We start from the raw sequence: 17,814 nt of genomic DNA, 5'->3' as shown, positions 1-17,814 counted from the left end.
CAGTTATCTTTTCATCCTACTGAGTTCATAGAAGGACAATTCAGTTTCTCCAAGAAGCTGGTGGATTACCTCAATAAGATCCGGCAGGTTCAGAAGCACTATTCTGTGTCTAAGCAGTCACAAAGTCTTTTAACTTTCATGCTGCTCCCTAGAGAAATATACGGAGTTCATGGAAACAAAAGCACCAAAGCCACTCATATGGAAGGGGGCGGGTAGAGAGACAGAAGAGAAAGCAAGAATCAGCCCCATATTAAAAGGAGAATTACATTTTTAGGTAAACCTCCACCTTCTGTAGCAAGCAAATGGCCAGGAGTTCAGCATGATTATGTAGAGATGTAAAAATCCTTCTATTCACAGTTGGGAAGAGCATTCAAGTTCACACACATACACAAACACAAAATATGCTTGAAACTTGAGCAACAAGGTGCTTTACATAAATGAGCAGCTCAACAGAAAAGGACCCATACTTCCCACTGAATTCTCACCACTAGAAACTGTTTGAACCACATCTGGCCTAAACATGGCTAGTAAAATTTTGGTAACTCAGCTCCAAAATGTTTTCTTCTGATAAGATTAGCTCCTCATTAAAGAAACACATATTTTGATGCGGTATAACATACAAGATATTTCTCTTTTAGAAAACATCAAAATGGAACCAGTTGTCTAAGTTTTGGAAGTAGAGAAAAGTTCTTGTTTTAGGTTTAAACAATTTGCAAAGATAATTCAATTACTGCTTCTGTACTGCTGGTATTAAAAATACTTTTTAAATAGCAAAGTATAAAAACAAAGTTTGCATTTTAGCAGCTTGCAGTCCAGATACATTAGACTTCCCAGTGAATGTGACTGTATCTCCACAGTTTTGGAAAAGTCAGCACACAGTGTTGCTATACACTGTAACAACAAATCAACTACCCATTTTTCCCCAAGCTTTCTATATATTTATTACCAATTCAAAGCAAAACAGCATTTAAACAACTTTTCTTCAGAAATCTTCCATGTTGGAATTTGTTTAGCTCTCCATAAACTAATATTTTCAAACATCAGAACAGCAATAGCAAAGCTAGATGGTTCCTTGTCAGCTCCTCTCTATGTGGAAACAGAATAAAACAGAACCAAGGATGAGACCAAATGGAAATACTCACTTAGAAAAAAAGAAAATGAACAGTTTGAATATTCTCTTTGCCAACAGAAGCACTTCAGTCTTGAGAGACTTTACTGCAGGAAGCTGAGATGATACAATTACACACATTTAACCAAAGACAGCAGAAAAGGCACTGTAGATGTCAAGTAATTTGAACCTTACACAACCTAAAAAAACCTTACACAACCTAAAAACAAATATATATTTAGCTAAACATTTAGCCTTCCAAAGCAAATGAAAATCTTGTGTATAAAGTTTACAGAGCAGAACGCATGAGACAGAAGCACTGAAACAAAAATGTGAGAACCGAGTGTGAAAATGGACTATGACAGTTTTAATTGCTGTCATATTATCAATACTGCTAAAGTGAATTCCTAGTTTTTAAATGAAGCATGTGTCATCTAAAGGGGAAAAATATTACCTGTGGAGATTACGGGCTTCTTGACTACTGTTAATTTATTTAGCATAGCAAATAAAAACATTAGAGAACAGTTACCTAAGGTTTGTCTTTCATTTGCACTATAAATCACAAGTGAGAGATGAAAGTATCTCTTTCCAAGCTATTTCATATTCTCAGAAAAAACAGTTTATTATATAAAGATACTATTATACATTTGCTGCTAGTAATGATAATCAACGTGCTTATTATAAATAAGGAAGCTCTTCACAGCTCTAAGAACACAACCCAGACAGAAGTATAGAGGACAGCCAGGGCTGTAATTCAGTTAGCCTTCAGGATTTACAGTGCAAGTTTCATCTTCAGTCTCAATTTGACATTTAAAAGAATGCTTAAAGCAGTTTGGTTTTGCAACTGCCACTTTGAGTTCTTTCCATGGAGATGTATAGCCAGCTTCACACGTTTTCTCAAGTACTAACAACCAGAAGACCAGGTTCTATAAATAACAGTGTTCATAAACTAAACAGACAGTAAAACAGTAATCTCTAGAACAATTATAGTCATATCAGGTTTTAGTTTTAGCTCTTCACTGAAATGGAGACATCGCTTCTCTCTCAACCAGCATGAACACTGAACTACTTTGACTGAATACCACTTAGTAATAATAGCTTCCTATGAATATGGAAGAAAAGAAGAAAGAAAATCCAAAGCGTATTTTGTTTTCTGTTCTTTTTAAGAAAGCTAAGGAAGTCAGGAAACTAGACAAGAAACATTACTGCTGCTTAAATATGTAACCTGGCAGACAGCATCAACACACATTGTAACTGAAAACATTCAGATCCAAATGCTCTCAAGTATTAACACGCTCCAAAACAGATCAATGTAACAAACTTTTTATATAGCTTTACATAGTCACTGGATTTCAAAAATAAAGGGCTTTTTGTTCAATTTATAGTCAAAACGTCCTCATTTTCTAGCAATCACTTTTGGCTAGTTTCAACCAAACCTGGCAGAAGAACGTAGGGTTTGGTCAGGGCTGTGTGCAGGGAAGGGGAAAAAGGGACCATGATGCATAGTGCTTCATGGAGGAAAAGGCTTCAGTGACAGCTCAGTCACCAGCACGGCTGCCAGGTGGCCTGAAAACAGACCAGACACCATCCAAACCTTGTGCTGCCTCTTCCCCAGGCATCATTTAAACAGTATAGGGTGGAACTGGGCTTACTGCCAAGTTAGAAGGAAACTGGGCAGCATATTTCACATTCTGAGAAACAACTTACATTTTATTAACACCCATACAGAAGAAAAATAGCTTTGCGTTTCTTTATACTTCACTAACAAAAACAATGTTACAAACTATTAAATCATGCAAAAATTTACCATCACACAACACTTTGAGTGGCTTAAGATGTTGTCATTCAATGAATATGCTTAGTGGTTTTTTTCCTCTCATCTCAAAAGATGGATTGAGATTTTGTTTACTACACATTATTTAAATTTCACTCTGGGGATGGCACGTGTTACTTTCCAGTGAGGATCTATGAACTTAAGTAGATGGGATAGAGGCAGAAAAAGATCTTCACCCAGTCAAAGTGCACACTAGTTAGAGTAACCATTGCTTTAGAAGGGCACCATCGGGGTAAGCAATATCTAATGGCAGAAAAATAAAATATAAGATTTAAGAAAAAAAATCAAAACAGAAAACAAAGAACTGAAACACAGCTCAAAAATCTTGTAAACCCTTATTTGAAATCCTAATAAGTAGATAAATACCCAACCAAAAACACCCCCAACAAGCAGAACAGTGTTCCCCCACTCCTCAATGATTTTCCAACTGGTACCTGCTTGAAGATTCCTGCTAGAAGCTTTTTCTGGTTTTCATCTTCCTGTCATTTTCATTCTTCGCATACTTTATTACTTAATATTGTAAGGCAAAAACTTAGAAAAGGAGGAAGAACTTACTGGTATTGAGAACTCCTCTGCCAAATTCTTTAACATTGATGCTCCTCTAGCCAAAAAGTTACTTCTTTCTGCCAGGTTGCCTTGGAGTTTTGTGTCAAACTCTTTTCTGACAACTGAAGCAACAGAGTCAATTATTATGAGTTTAACTTTCTTTGAAATAATTTCTTCTTCCAAAGACATAATCCTAAAAATAAAACCAAAACAAAACCCAAAAAACCCAGTCATTGATAACATTATTTACAGAATAGAACCATTTTATAACTCTGGAATTGTTTAAATAAAATATTAATAAGCTGAAAGTCAACCCCTCTTTTTCCCCCCCACACACCACCTCCACCAACATCTCCATGTAGTGAAGAAATCTGGAAAATAATCTAAGGCTCCAGTGGGCCACATAACCCAAAGAAGCACCCCTCCAAAAGAGAGGTTTGGAAGAACCTCTAGTTAGCAACACTATGCTGTACAACCTCTGAAGGGCAGACAAGACGTGAACACAAACTATGCCCCGTTGCTCATACCAGCAGCATCCCATTGCCAACACCAACACCCTTGGTGTCCATATATGCAGAAGGTCAAATCCTGTATACCTCCAAAGACAGCATGCCAAACCTAATCTGTTGATAATATGTTTCTAGCTGTTCTCTGATAAAGCTGCACTAAGAGAAGAAACTTTCTTAGAATGATTCTCTTAATAACATAAAGTACACAAAATGATGCTAAAATAGAACTTAACCTTTGTAGCAAAACGTGTTCACAAATTAACATAACATGACAATACAACACTGCCAACAGCGGCATTCAGGTTGATGTCTGTGAAATGATTCCTCATTCTCACTGCTGGAGAAGTCCCAGTCTTCCAGGAAGTAAACTGCTCTGGAGGAGCAAACACCTACTTCATGGGAAATGTAACTCTTATGCTATGGTCTTTCCACAATCCAAGACAAGGTAAGACCTCTCACATGAACACTCCCCTTTAAGGCCTTACAAGAATCAGATCATACAGAAATTGTCTATCAGAAATTAGAAAACATCAAGCGGATTAGTCACACACTGCGAAACAATAAGAGCAATGTGAGTCTTTCTGTAGCAGCTTTACTTTGTTGGAGACCATGCTGTTATCAACATAAAAAGGCCTCAAATAAATTAATCAGTCTTCATAAAACTTTGATATAAACCAAATATTGTTATAGACGATACAGTCAAAATTGTCTTTAAAGAAAAACAAAACCAAAACAAACAAACAACTCTGGAAAAGAATACCTCTTCAGTACACTGCCACAGGTCAGCTCTCGATACAAGTGAATGCTACGAGTCATGCAGAACAGCTTTTCATCCGAGTCAAAATAAGAAGGGAATCTGTTTCCTGCTATCTCAATCAACCTATCAAAAACACAGAAGGTGTAACACTGAAAAAGGAATAAGGTGGGATAAGGCGGCATCAAGTATTCACAAAGCAAAGAGAGCAAACCTCTAAATGATAAGCAGCTACCAAGTAATACTGGAAATCTTTTTCAAAAGAGAAGCATACTGTAGCAGTCAGACTGAAATACTGGAAGTCAGAGCAGTCAGGCTCTCTTCCCAGCAACGCTGAAGTCAGTGGCACACTAGAGAAAGACACCATGTGTCTGTACACAAAGGAACCGCGTATCTCCTGTAGAAGGAAACTGCAACTTTTATATTTACTGAACGCAAAGTTCTTGAGTTTTATACAAGAGGTTCCACTCAATGGCCAAGCATTCTCCTATTTTAAATATATCTAAATCTTATTTTCATTTAAACAAGCGTACTCTCCAACTCAAACAATTCTCCCTTCCACTCTTATTTTGCAGTGAAATCATAAAGCAGACCTTGTGCCACCACAGTAATTTAACAAACTGATAACAAGCAACAAGATCCAGCCAACATGGAAGCAGAACTGCAAAGAACAGAGCCCAGTTCAACTGCAAGTACTTATACAAGGAGTACACATATGGAAAGTGTGGCTGTCAAAGTGAAAATCTTTTCACAGATAACCTCTCCTTAAAAACAAGGTCATTTGGATGGGAGACTTTTTCACTGAAACCATTTCCATGGTGTCAGTTTCCTCTTTGTAAAAAGGGGGCTTATAAGATCTTAAGAAAACAAACTTTTCAGAATATAGAAAAAAAAAAATCAGTATTGTGTCACCAAGTGACTGAGGCTCCAGGTGCCAGGTTCACAACTGAACATCCACCTATTCAGACAGCACAGGTACAATTGGCATGACTTGATCCAATGAAGTGACTGAACAGTTCAAGTGGCTGCTTCGCTGATAGGACTGGACACGGGATTAAGTGTTCTCCATTACCTTATTAGCAAATTCAGGATTCTTCAAAACCATTAATTACAACTGTTAAACATACCACTGTATAGTATCAGAGTAGACTAAGGAAGCGTATCAGATAACTGGTGATAACACCAGAAGTCAGAGGAAGTTGGATATTTATTATATGTTGTCAAAATACTTCTCTATTCAGAAACTATGCTTTGAAAAAAAACCTCAAACAGATGTAAAACTAAACAATTTACTGATGAGAGGCAAACATTTTCAGTTAAATGAGATTTTATACATATAATCATCAAGGACACTAAACAGCATACGTTTTAGAAACACTGAAAACTCTTCATAAATCAGTGGAAAGAAGTTCCACCCCTCTGAACGAAGGCAGTTTTATCTAGATCCTTAAATAAATGATTCAGGAATTTAACTTAGAAACTCATAATTACAATCTGAGCACTGTAAGTTTTTTCCACAACGAAGATTTTGGTTTTTAATAATAGCAAATACTTCATTGTTTGTATTGTAAGTAGATATATTCCACCACCTACAGCTTGCGAAGAGTGGCATCTAGTGGATGACACCCGTTGGCACAGCTTACTGGTTATCTTGATGCTTTTTACTTGGGCTCATTTCATTAAAACCCAAAACATTAAAGCTATTTTAGAAAAAACCCTATTTTTAAACTAAATAAAAATCATTTGAAAGAAACACCAAGTTTGAATGTTAATATACCTATCCTGAGCAAGCAATTTCATTACAATGGCCTGAATCTCATTCATCAGATACATTACTTACTACATCTAAACTTGTCCTGCAGAACTTCCTGGGACAGAACATTGTCTTTGCAATTGTGTTTAGCTATCATTTCCAGCTGAGCAATACCAAATATGACTAATACATATTCTCATCCTTAGTAACAACGTTATTTTAACCATGTTTCCTTTCTACATCCTACTCTATTTTCAGCAGTTTCATTTTCACCTTCACCCGTTTCCTTTTTTTTAGCATTCACTCCTAAGTAACAAGTCTTAACCCACCCATTAGGTCCTACTTCTTTTCAATATCCAAAAGAAAAATTAAGTGGAATGTAAGAACAGAGCACCATAATTAGCAGAGTCATAGCTTGAAGCTTTTTTCTTATATATATTACATTTCTAGTTTAAAGTAATTTAGATGTTTCCAAAATTTAACTTGACAAAAACAGGGCTAGAAGCTCCACCTTCTCATCTATGATAGCTTCAAATGATTAAGCAATGCAGATACTCCAGGTGCAGGCCAGGGTTATAACCACTAAGTCACCTGAAATACACAAATTATTTTGATGAACCTTTTTCTGCCCCTTTTTCTACACAAACAAGGATCAGACTCTTGTACTCCTTGTCCTCCCCCAGACCCTTAACTTTTGAATTCACTAATTCCAAACAGCAACAAAGGAATAGATATCTCAAGAAAACCATCAAATTCCTCATAGGTTAGAGGAGTTGGTAGTTAATAATGTAAATTAGAGCTACCTTTGATGAAACATTGCAGAATTATTTCAACAATTTATATGGGAAGAGTGGTAACTACCACATGCATACAACTGGAATCTGCAACATCAAACAAATTAGGAAGGTGAGCAAATCATTCTATTGAAATTTATTCCGTCATCTATGGAATAACTGCATGTATCAGATGAACGCTTAATAACTACCACATGTATTTATTTGACAAATACTTAATTATTGCTCAGAAAATAATTGAAGGCTCCAAGATAAAAGGTGATAAAAAAGTTGAAAGTGTGTATTTTGGAACTTTTCATCTCACCTTTCAGCGCTGAATGCAGACTCCGTGTCAATGTATATAACGGCCCCTTCCAGTCCTCCCATGCTTACAGGTAGCGTAGCCAGAACACTCATCATAATACAAAACTGAGTTTTGCCACAACCCGGTGGACTAGTTATCTGAAAAAAAAAACCAAACAACTAGTAACATAAATAAGAGACGTCACGTGCATTTCACCCTAATTCTACTTTTAACTAAGACCCATCAACCAGAATTCCTTAAATTTTGCTGTACCAGCTACCAAAGGAGACAGCCACAAAAAGGTACAACTCAGCCCACAAAGACCAACTTGCAGTTACTCTTGTACCTGTACATTGCAGTCAAATTCACCCACCGAAGAATAAACCATTCTTCAGACACAGCCTTGCGCCTGTACCTTATTTCTTCAACAACCTTTATTACCTCTCAAACTTGAGGTGCCCTGCTCTCCCTCCTCTTACAAGATCTCCCCTAGAAGCACACCTAGTTCCCCTACACCTCCTTCTCTGTGCTACCTTTTAAAACAGAGCAGATTTAGACGATCACAGCTGACAATCACATGACATCTGATGGTCTTTACAGCTGAAAAAGTTCAGAGCTAACGAGTTCACAGACATAAATGCTTAAGGATCATCATTACCTTGGTTACAACCAGGTCGCAGTTGGAAGTCACAAGGATGATAGCTTATATCCTGTAAAAACTGAATGCTCAATATGAACCACATATATACACAAGACAGATTTTATCTGGCCCAGAGACTACACTTTGCTATGCGGCAGGTGTTTTGTCATTGGTGTTAACTTCTATTATCTTATTTCAACATGAACACCACTTAATGATCCAGACAAGCTCGCCAATTTTAAGCTTTCACCTGTGCTTACTGAAAGCCTAGTGCGGTTAAGCAGAATTCCAAAAGAGCACGCTCAACTTGTGTGAAATGGTTCCAGTATGATTTTGATCCAAGAGAAAAACCACAAGGATCAAAAGTATACATTGTTTGATGAGATCCCCAGTTTCTGAGGGCACAGTTTTTCTACTAGAGTTGGCACTTTATCCATTGCAGATCTTGCAGAGATTGCAAATGAATGCTGGGCTCTGTGTCCAGATAATCATATGTTCATTACTACTACAACGGGCCTTTAAATACTATATCACACTGTCACTGCTTCTGGGAAGGGAGATGATGACATTTTAAATACCAAGAGGGCTGAAAAAGAGCAAATACAAAGTTGAGGTGACTTTAGGCACTAAAAACAGAGTGATGGGTTCATTCTGATGCTAGTAGGGACCAAATAATAAAGCAAGATAGAAGTAAGCCTCTCCAGTGAAGTTAAACTGCAGAAGGAAGCATACCTCCTCAAAATACCTTGTAATGCCATATGAAAAGCTTAAATACAGAGCTGTTGTTTAAAATTAGAAAAGAAACCCTGCGACAGACACTCAAAATTGAACTGATTTTTGAGCCTAAATGCACAATAGTTTGTTTTTAAGTACAAACACCCTTTCACAGAATCATTGAATCACAGAATGGTTTGGGTTGAAAGGCCATTAAAGATCATCCAGTCCAACCCCTGCCATGGGCAGGGACACCTCCACCAGCCCAGGCTGCCCAAAACCCTGTCCAACCTGGCCTTGAACACCTCCAGGGAGGGGGCATCCACAGCTTCTCTGGGCAACCTGGGCCAGTGTCTCACCACCCTCACAGTGAAGAATTTCTTCCCAATATCCAGACTAAATCTACCCTCTCTTAGTTTAAAACCATTCCCCCTCGTTCTATCACTACCTGCCCTTGTAAAAAGTACCTCCCCAGCTTTCCTGCAGGTCCCCTTTAAGTACTGGAAGGCTGCTATAAGGTCTCCTCGGAGCCTTCTCTTCCTCTAATTAAACAACTCCAGCTCTCTCAGCCTGGCCTCACAGGGGAGGTGCTCCAGCCCTCTGATCATCTTTATGGCCCTCCTCCGGACTTGCTCCAAAAGGTTCACGTTCTCTTTGTGTTGGTGACCCCAGAGCTGGACGCGGTACTCCAGGTGAGGTCTCATGAAAGCAGAGTAGAGGGGCAGAATCACATCCCCTGACCTGCTGCTGGTCACGCTTCTTTTGATGCAGCCCAAGATACGGTTGGCCTTCTGGGCTGCAAGCACACATCGCCAGGTCACCTTTTGCTTCTCACAACGTATTACAGCACTGCTATGGTTTCAGTAGTAGCAGCATGACTTGAAGCACAAAAAAATTACAGCAAAACACCAAGGGACTGCATTAGCTACAGTTACACATTGGCTACTGTTAACAGTTGGTTAAAATCACTTTAATCACTTTTGTCTTTAAACAAGGCCTGAAAAATAAGCTTTATCAGTCAATCTTCATGAAGCTTTAACACAAGAGAAGCATTAGATGATTTTTGTTTAGAAGCTCACACTGCATTTAGTAAATTACAGATCTGGATCCGGTCATATTTATGCAGTTATCTGTCCTCCATCGAGTGGACTTAAATTACAAAATATCATATCAACAATAGCTGCCACATTTTAGTATGAACCTAAAGCATCTATAAAAACTGCAGAGGCAATACACATTCCTTAGACTGTGACAGCCAAGGAATCTCACCAGCTGTTTCTAGTTAAAACAAAGACTCGAAATGAATGAGGGGAGGGCATCAATCCAGATAAAGTGTTTGGACAGCTGTGTAGAGACCTCATAAAAGCATTTGTAGTTTCAGCCTTCCCTGGGAAGTGCATTGGAATCCACATTTATTTCAGTGGATGATGCAGGAGCTAATTCAGCAGAGATGCTGTAAAAATGTCTGAGGATATGAGCATAATATCAAAGAAAGACAGGGAATCTTGCAGTATGAGCTAGCACAAGGTAGCAATCCAATGGAACAAGAGAGAATTTCCATTTCCAAAGACAACAATACTTCATCTTTTATCAGCATTCCTTTAAAGGGCATTAAAATAGGATTTTAAATAATCCACAGTGAACAATTTAGAAGAACTATGACATTGTATTGTGGCTACCACTGGTTCAGTAAGTGTTTTGAACAATACCATCTTAGGTTAAAAAAACAAAACAACACAACACAACAAAAAAAACAACACACAAAAACCTAAAATGCCTCTAATATAATTTAAATCAAATGTCTGCAAAGAGTTTGTTCAGTTTGTTTTACTCTATATTTGCTCTGAAAAAAAAATCAAGTTCATCCAGGTAAAAACTGTGAAGACTACAACAGTTTTTAATTTATCTTTGCCTAACAAAATATACTTTTATTTTTCAATAAGCTATATATTATTTTCTCTGGCACATCTGTAGGGTTTGGATGAAGTCACAAGGAGCTAATTCTTCTTCAGCTACCAGGGGATTAAACTCTTCAATATTCACAAAGTCATTACTTTAATTTTTCCTCAGAGGAGTTGGCCAAATGTTCTGACATCTGACCACAAAATTTCAGTTATGATTTAATTTCCAACTTAAAACTTAATAGTGGTTTGGGAAAAAATGGTCTGAGACAGTCCCTCTGGCACTCAAAATGCAAGCAGCTTTGGCTGTAGAAGTTATCACCACAAGTCTTAACCTTGTGGCTCATGTACTCAAATTCCAAGTTTCCAACCACCCTCACTGCTGGGTAGAGTAACAGGAAGACAATGATTTAGCCACACCAGTCAGGAAGTGAATGCTGCAAACAGCATACTTTTGGAGAGAACTGCTCTCAGACTTAGAATATCTGCCTACTAACAAAAATACTGAAGGGCAATCTGCTGGTCAGCAATGCTCCACTAAGTTGCAAAAGAGCAAATTAAAATTCAGTTCCAAAATCACTTGAATCCAAAAAGAACATGGCCCGAAAGTGTTCACAAGCTGCAGTACAGCATCAAAGCAGCAGCAGACACTTGATAGCTTTCTACTAAAATTTCATCTAACAGTCATGCTGAAGAACACTTGCAGCGCTGCCAACTTTTGACACTACTTCAGATCTCATGACCCTTGCAAAACTGCTCTTCAAAAATCTCCAGAACCAGGCTTAAATTAGAAACTCAGTTTCTGCATATTTAACTGCTCTCTGCCTTTATGTTTGCTAAGGAACCCCTAATATATGCCCATTATTATTGCCTGACCCAAGACAGTCCAACCCATCTGTGACTTTTCATTTCTAGGTGTGATGTATGATTGTAACAAAATATATTAAACAAGTTACCTCCGTGAGGGATCCACAGGGCACTCCACCATACAAGACTTTATCCAAATTATGCAGTGTGGTGGACAAAAAGGCTGAAGAGGGATTGACAGATTTCCTTAGTTTCATTTCATAAGCCTACAACAGTAGGAAAAAATAAAAACACAGAAGAAAACAACACACAAAAAAGAACACACCCTTTTTTAGTGGAAATTGCAAATTGCTCACACTTGCTTTCATCAACCTAGAATGTCTTAACACTTGCCAAAGAGCAAACTATTCCTATCCTCAGTTATAGTGCCCTCTTAGCCCATCACCCTCCATTACATTTATATCCCATTTCTAGCTCAGAGTAAAATAAAATGTTTACGTATCTCCCTCATCATAATATTAAACGAAAATAAGCCTTTTATGTCAGGTTTTCTCTGCTCCTATTCACCAATGCTTGCTTTTAACCCATAAAACTCCAACTTTTAAATAAGGAAACACTGCATGTGGTTAGCAACCAATGCAGAATATCCACATGAAACCTAAAATCAAGAAGTCCCTAGCTAACATTTGTTACCAATTTGAAACTACCCAGGTTCAAGGAAAGGTTTGCAAAAGATTCCAAAGTCTTTGAACAAGTCTGGACTGATCCAGTAGCCATTCATAGCATCCCACTTTTCGGAGGAAGACCAGTCAAGAAGACAGAACAGGTACAGAAATGAAAAGGGTTTAATTTCTAGTTTCCCCACTGACTAGAGGAACTGGCCTGAGACTGGAATTCTAGTTCGTAAGAATTATTTCCATTTGGAGAATCAATTTAAATCGGACAAAGAAGAAATAAAAAAACAGTCATGCTGATCCTGCAGCACCAGAGCATGATGTTTTCAAAAGAAACAGCACTCGCTTTCACCTTGCTAAAACTGACTCATGTCTCAACCACTGAGCGCCCTGAACATCAGAAGTCTGATTTTAAAAGGAACAATCCAAGATCTAAAGGTTGTTGCTCTAGTCATAGCTAAGAGTTCTCAGAGGCATCAGACTCCTGGCCTAAAACCAGAGATTCTCGAAGCCCTCTGACAGTTGTGCCCCGCCATAATCTGCCATGACTGACTCCAGAAAATCCGATTTCTCCATGCCAGAGAGAAATGCAGACATCAGATTTATCCTGGTCTGAAGACAGTCTGCCGGAACATGACATACTATGGAAGCACCTCCACAGGAATCAATAACTAAATAACCACACCACTGAATCCTAGATGGTTTAGTCCATATTTGCTGCGCCAACAAGTGAGCATTTTTTTATGAAGTTGAACAGAAAAATTTCCAGCTAGGTCTACCAGCAGGCTAAGATAAGATAGTTTGTAACTTATATAGCGCATTCCTTTTTTGTGCCATAGCTCTCCCCTATGTTATGATAGGTAGCATAGTAGAATAATATTTGAAAATCATTCACACCTCCTCTCTTCTTCAGTTCTATTAAGGAGAAATATACAAAAAATAGCTTTCAAGACACAGAACACGCCAATATGAAAACCAATTAATTTTACCTTACTCTAATGGGATCAAAGTTCACATACAGATTCACTTTAAACATGAGTACATGTACTGATGAAGTATTTGCAACATATTTTCATTTAATCTTTTCTTTTTCCCCTAACCTCTGACAGGACTTAAACCCTGCAGACTGGAAATAAACCCTGTAGACCATGGAAACAATATCCTAGTCTGGCTTTCCTGCTGAACACGGACTCTAAAATTTTACCCAGTGATTTCTGTATGTAACCCACAAAATCAGGGTTGAATCATTCTGTCTTTCAGTAAAAAAACAAACTCACAAACAATTGTTAAATCAAGAGACCAAGAGAATTAAAAACTACCATATCCTTAGACAATCTTTTCCAGTGGTAACTTACATTGGTTTCTAAAGATTTTCTTATGATTTCCCATTTCAGGGATTCATTTTTTAATTTATCTTCCAGACACTGGATCTTCTTTAGCTTTTTGTTCAACTAGACTCTAGAGATCTCTAATATAATTATCTTTTTCTACTCAGTATGTAATATGATCAAGTCACCCCTTAAGTAACTTCCTCTCTGATGAGCTCAGTAGGCTTCACTCTGTACTTCATACTGTGAGACAAGTTTTCCAGAAATTAAGAGTTTTATCTCGGCATACTCTCAAGTTTTCCTGCCAGTGCCTTCAATGTTATAATTCCTATTACCTAATTTGTTATTTATATTTACTCAAAGATATCATCAAACCTTCTTGATATATCAGTCATGACGTTACATCAGTCACTCTGACCTGAAGTCCACCTGAAATCCTGTGTTTGCAAAGATTCAAGCCACATCCCTTAAAAACAGCTAACATCCTCTGTTTCTGGAAGTACAGCTCTGTATTGTATGCACTTACATAGTTGTTCATCTGTCAGCTGGCTCTGTAGCAACAGTCCTTGACAACTGCTGTCCGACAAACTTCAGTATCTGCCAAACTTCTCGGCAAAGAAATTCGATTGAATAGCGATGCGTGGATGACAGGCAAAAGCAAATGCTAGAACTGTACTTAAAACTTCCATCTGTCTTCAATTTATTGATGATTACTAACAGTTATTGATGGAAAATGAGTAACTAGCTACCTTTTAATCCATTCAGTATAAGCCATATTAATTCTGCACATCACTAATGCAGTACATTTGTGAATTTAAAAGTTTCACAGAGTTACTGCTACAATTACTATGCCAACTACACATAAGAAACTTTGGGATGGATTATTTTTTCAGGAAAAAAAGCAGGCTCCATCAACACAGGTCAGAACTGTCCACATCTTTTGGGTTCTAAAAGACACCATTTTTGACATCTTTTCACCTGAATGCCGAAAAAGAAAACAAAACCCAGCCACTGCATTGCAGTTAACATCCATTTCCTTCTTGCACTCTCCCTAGTTAGGCTACCTGTAGCCTAAACAACACTACAGAGCTCATTTACATGGATGGAAAAAATTCTCAAGAAGTTATTTTTTAGGCCCCAATTTTATGTCTAAAACCAATTTATGCTGAAATTCTTATTCTTTGCTTGTATTAAACAATGGGGTTTTTTTTCTTCAGTTGCAGGGTCCAAACTGGAAGCAATTTTTATTTGCTGGACTGCAAGACAGAATGCTGTATTTCCCTATTGCACTCAGAACCAATTCTGCAAGCCTTAACAATCTCTTGAGGCTGTAATGCCTAATAAAAGTCACTGCATCTAACTAAAGCACCTCAGGGGTCGAAATTTTAAAATAAAAGTATTTTTTCATTGTGCAATCAAACTGAGACATCACAAAGCTCCCAGGCAAAGAGATGAGTGGCACTGTTCAGCTTTTTCCCAGATATTGTATTAAAACCGGAACCATCACAAGCATACTTACTGTCTGCATTTTGGGAGCACAAGCCTGGCTGACTTTACGAAGAAGCCTCTGCACATCATAGTAGCTCTGTCCCGTCACTTTCATTAGCTCCAAGAGGGAAAGACATAAAAAGTCCTGAAACACAACAGAACAGTTTAGAGAGTTCAACCTCGAGATCAAGACTGAGGACTAAACTGCTGCCATTTATACACAACTGGTATACATTCCACAGGTTTACCAGCTGTGCGATGTTATGCACTACTATGCTATACCTTACCTACCTTTCTCTGATGACAGTACATTAAAATAAATTGTAATCCTATTTTAAAGGACATGGAGTCAAAGGACCAACCTCTCAAAACTGTGAAATGGAATTGCAAAAACACCTTTTTGCTCACAGAAGTCTCAGCCTATGAAAAACATCCAAAATACATCATGTCAGAAGGCTAGATCCTGCATTTATGATGCATTCTACTGAAATATACTGGGCTGCTTGGCTCTCTGGGCAAGCATTTGTAAGAACAACTTCAGAGAATACCACATAATTAACCCATAACTGATAACCTGACATCACAGCACATTCACTCACTAGATTACGTAGCATAGTTGTGGTTTTGTGAAGTGTCCACAAATGGATGTCTTGCTCCATACAAGTAGCAGCTGCACACCCCTGCTAAAATAAAGCATCTTCAGGTTCTTTAGAAGGGAAGGTAGTAAGTAAATACAAGTTTAAATGTTTTAGTTAGGCATCTATCTATCAATATTTTTAGAAGGCAGCAGGCCAGATGGAACCTGAAATGCCCCCTAAAAGATCCCTGTAAATTAAACTACAAAAAAGTAAATAGTACATGCATTAAAACACAATGCCAACTCAAAAAAGAACCTCCAAAAAACACACCCCACAAACATAAAATAGCCCTTTCACCTGACAGGTAGTGATCTGATGGCGACTCAGCCTTTCACAGAGCTCCTGAGACAACCTTGCTCTTCTTAGTTTCTTAGCAGCCATTCTCCCCTATCTACAGGGCAAACAAAAAATAACATTGAGTGATGCTTGGAATATGACTATACAGACAATTGCACTCCTTGCTAAAGAACAGCAAAGTATGGACACACACACACACATATATATATGTAAATAAAACATATATATTTATATATCTATCAATAGAATTTAATGTGATATAAACTTCCCATATAAGCCTATGTCACACTAAATTATATTACCACTTTGAAAGCAGTTACACTAAATTCTGTCTCCTTGTATTTGACCACATAAGAGGTCCTGCCAGCAAGAACAGAAAAATCAGCAATGTTTATAGGACAGAAGTTTCTGGGACATAGATCTAGAAATTACTTGGTGGTGAACTGAACAAGAACCCCTTGTGCTATACTGCACCATAATAAAGTAAGGTTATATCTGGATGCCTAAACACAAATAGCAATCACATGAAGTATTTAGCCCTAGAACATGCACTGCTAGAACACAACTCTCTGTTCTGGTGACCCAGGATTTGTGACAGATGTTGAAAGAACAGGAAGGACCAGGAAAGGAAACACCAGAACGACTGAAGGGCTGGAAATACATTTTAGCATGCAAGACTCAAGATGGTCAAACTAGTCAAAACCACCTCATGACCTTCTATGTAACAATTTATGAAACAAACACAGTTAATAAAGAGTTCTTTAATTTAGCCAACAGTGTAAAAGAAACCAGAGGACAAAACTAAGCATATGAAGACAAGAATTACAACATAAACATTATTTTATTTAAAAGTGAACAAAAATATCATAGGACCAAGACAGCAAAAACTTAAGTCACTTAGGCAAATTGTATTGAGATTCCTGCTTAAGGAGTATCTGATTATTTCAGATAAGCCTTAAGACTATTTTACATAGCAGATAAGATCACACTGCCATTATGAATCCTTTTCCCCTTAGCCCTCAGCTATTTGTATTTGACCTTTTTTTTTTCTGCCATTCTACTCTACTGCACAAAACTCCACTGGATGGCACTGAGCTCCTAACAGCCTAAAGCACGTGTGTTTTCCAACGTTATATGTACATTCAAGCACATAGCTGTTTCACACACGTTATTAGGCAATATTTCCAGTATTTATTTAGCTAAAAGTTTAAGCAAAATAAAAAAGTTTTCAAATAATGTGAAATTGCTACAATTTCTACAGATGCAGAGGCCTCCACATCTTCATATGATGGAAGCTCTACAAAAATCCTCTTTAGACAGGAGGAAAAATCAAATGTTTGAAGAGTTCCGTGTCCTCCAAGCCACCAGCTGCATTTATAACCATTTTTCACACAAATTGCACCCTATACCTCAAGGGCTGCGGTGGTTTCTGGCTATGCCACACCACTCTGCGACTGAACAAACGCCTGGGCGCAGCCTCTGGTAACCGGTTTTGGGACGGAGGCGATGACGCGGGACGGGCAAGTGGACAAGGGCACCCGTTATGGGTAAAAAACACACACACTCAGACTCACAACGGGTGACACGGATGCTGCAGGGTACAGTGGTGTTATCCCCTCATTTTGAAATATAACATCACCTCACGACCTCTGCATCTGAGGGCGACCGGCGGCTGCGCTGCGGCGGCGCTGGGCTCCCTTCCCGCCCCCCAGCCCAAGGGACCCAGGCGCGCGCCCGCCCATCCCA

At 38.2% G+C, this 17,814-nt stretch overlaps 1 protein-coding gene across 1 annotated transcript; it reads right to left on the bottom strand.

Moving 5' to 3' along the window:
• Positions 1-3,497: 3,497 nt before the first annotated feature.
• RAD51B (RAD51 paralog B) lies at positions 3,498-16,152 on the bottom strand (the record flags this gene model as incomplete). The annotated part of the gene is made up of 6 exons (XM_010178734.1): positions 16,069-16,152; positions 15,165-15,278; positions 11,793-11,909; positions 7,603-7,739; positions 4,758-4,877; positions 3,498-3,681 (listed from the first exon to the last, which is right to left on the bottom strand). Coding segments are annotated over exons 1-6 (756 nt in total), but the record flags the coding sequence as incomplete, so codon positions are not given.
• Between the last annotated feature and the right edge of the window lie 1,662 nt (positions 16,153-17,814).

Source organism: Mesitornis unicolor, unplaced genomic scaffold (assembly GCF_000695765.1).
Source record: "Mesitornis unicolor isolate BGI_N332 unplaced genomic scaffold, ASM69576v1 scaffold26282, whole genome shotgun sequence".
In the NCBI taxonomy this organism is placed as follows: Eukaryota; Metazoa; Chordata; class Aves; order Mesitornithiformes; family Mesitornithidae; genus Mesitornis; species Mesitornis unicolor.
Note: the sequence above shows the minus strand (reverse complement) of the source record. Positions and strands in the feature narration are given on the sequence as shown.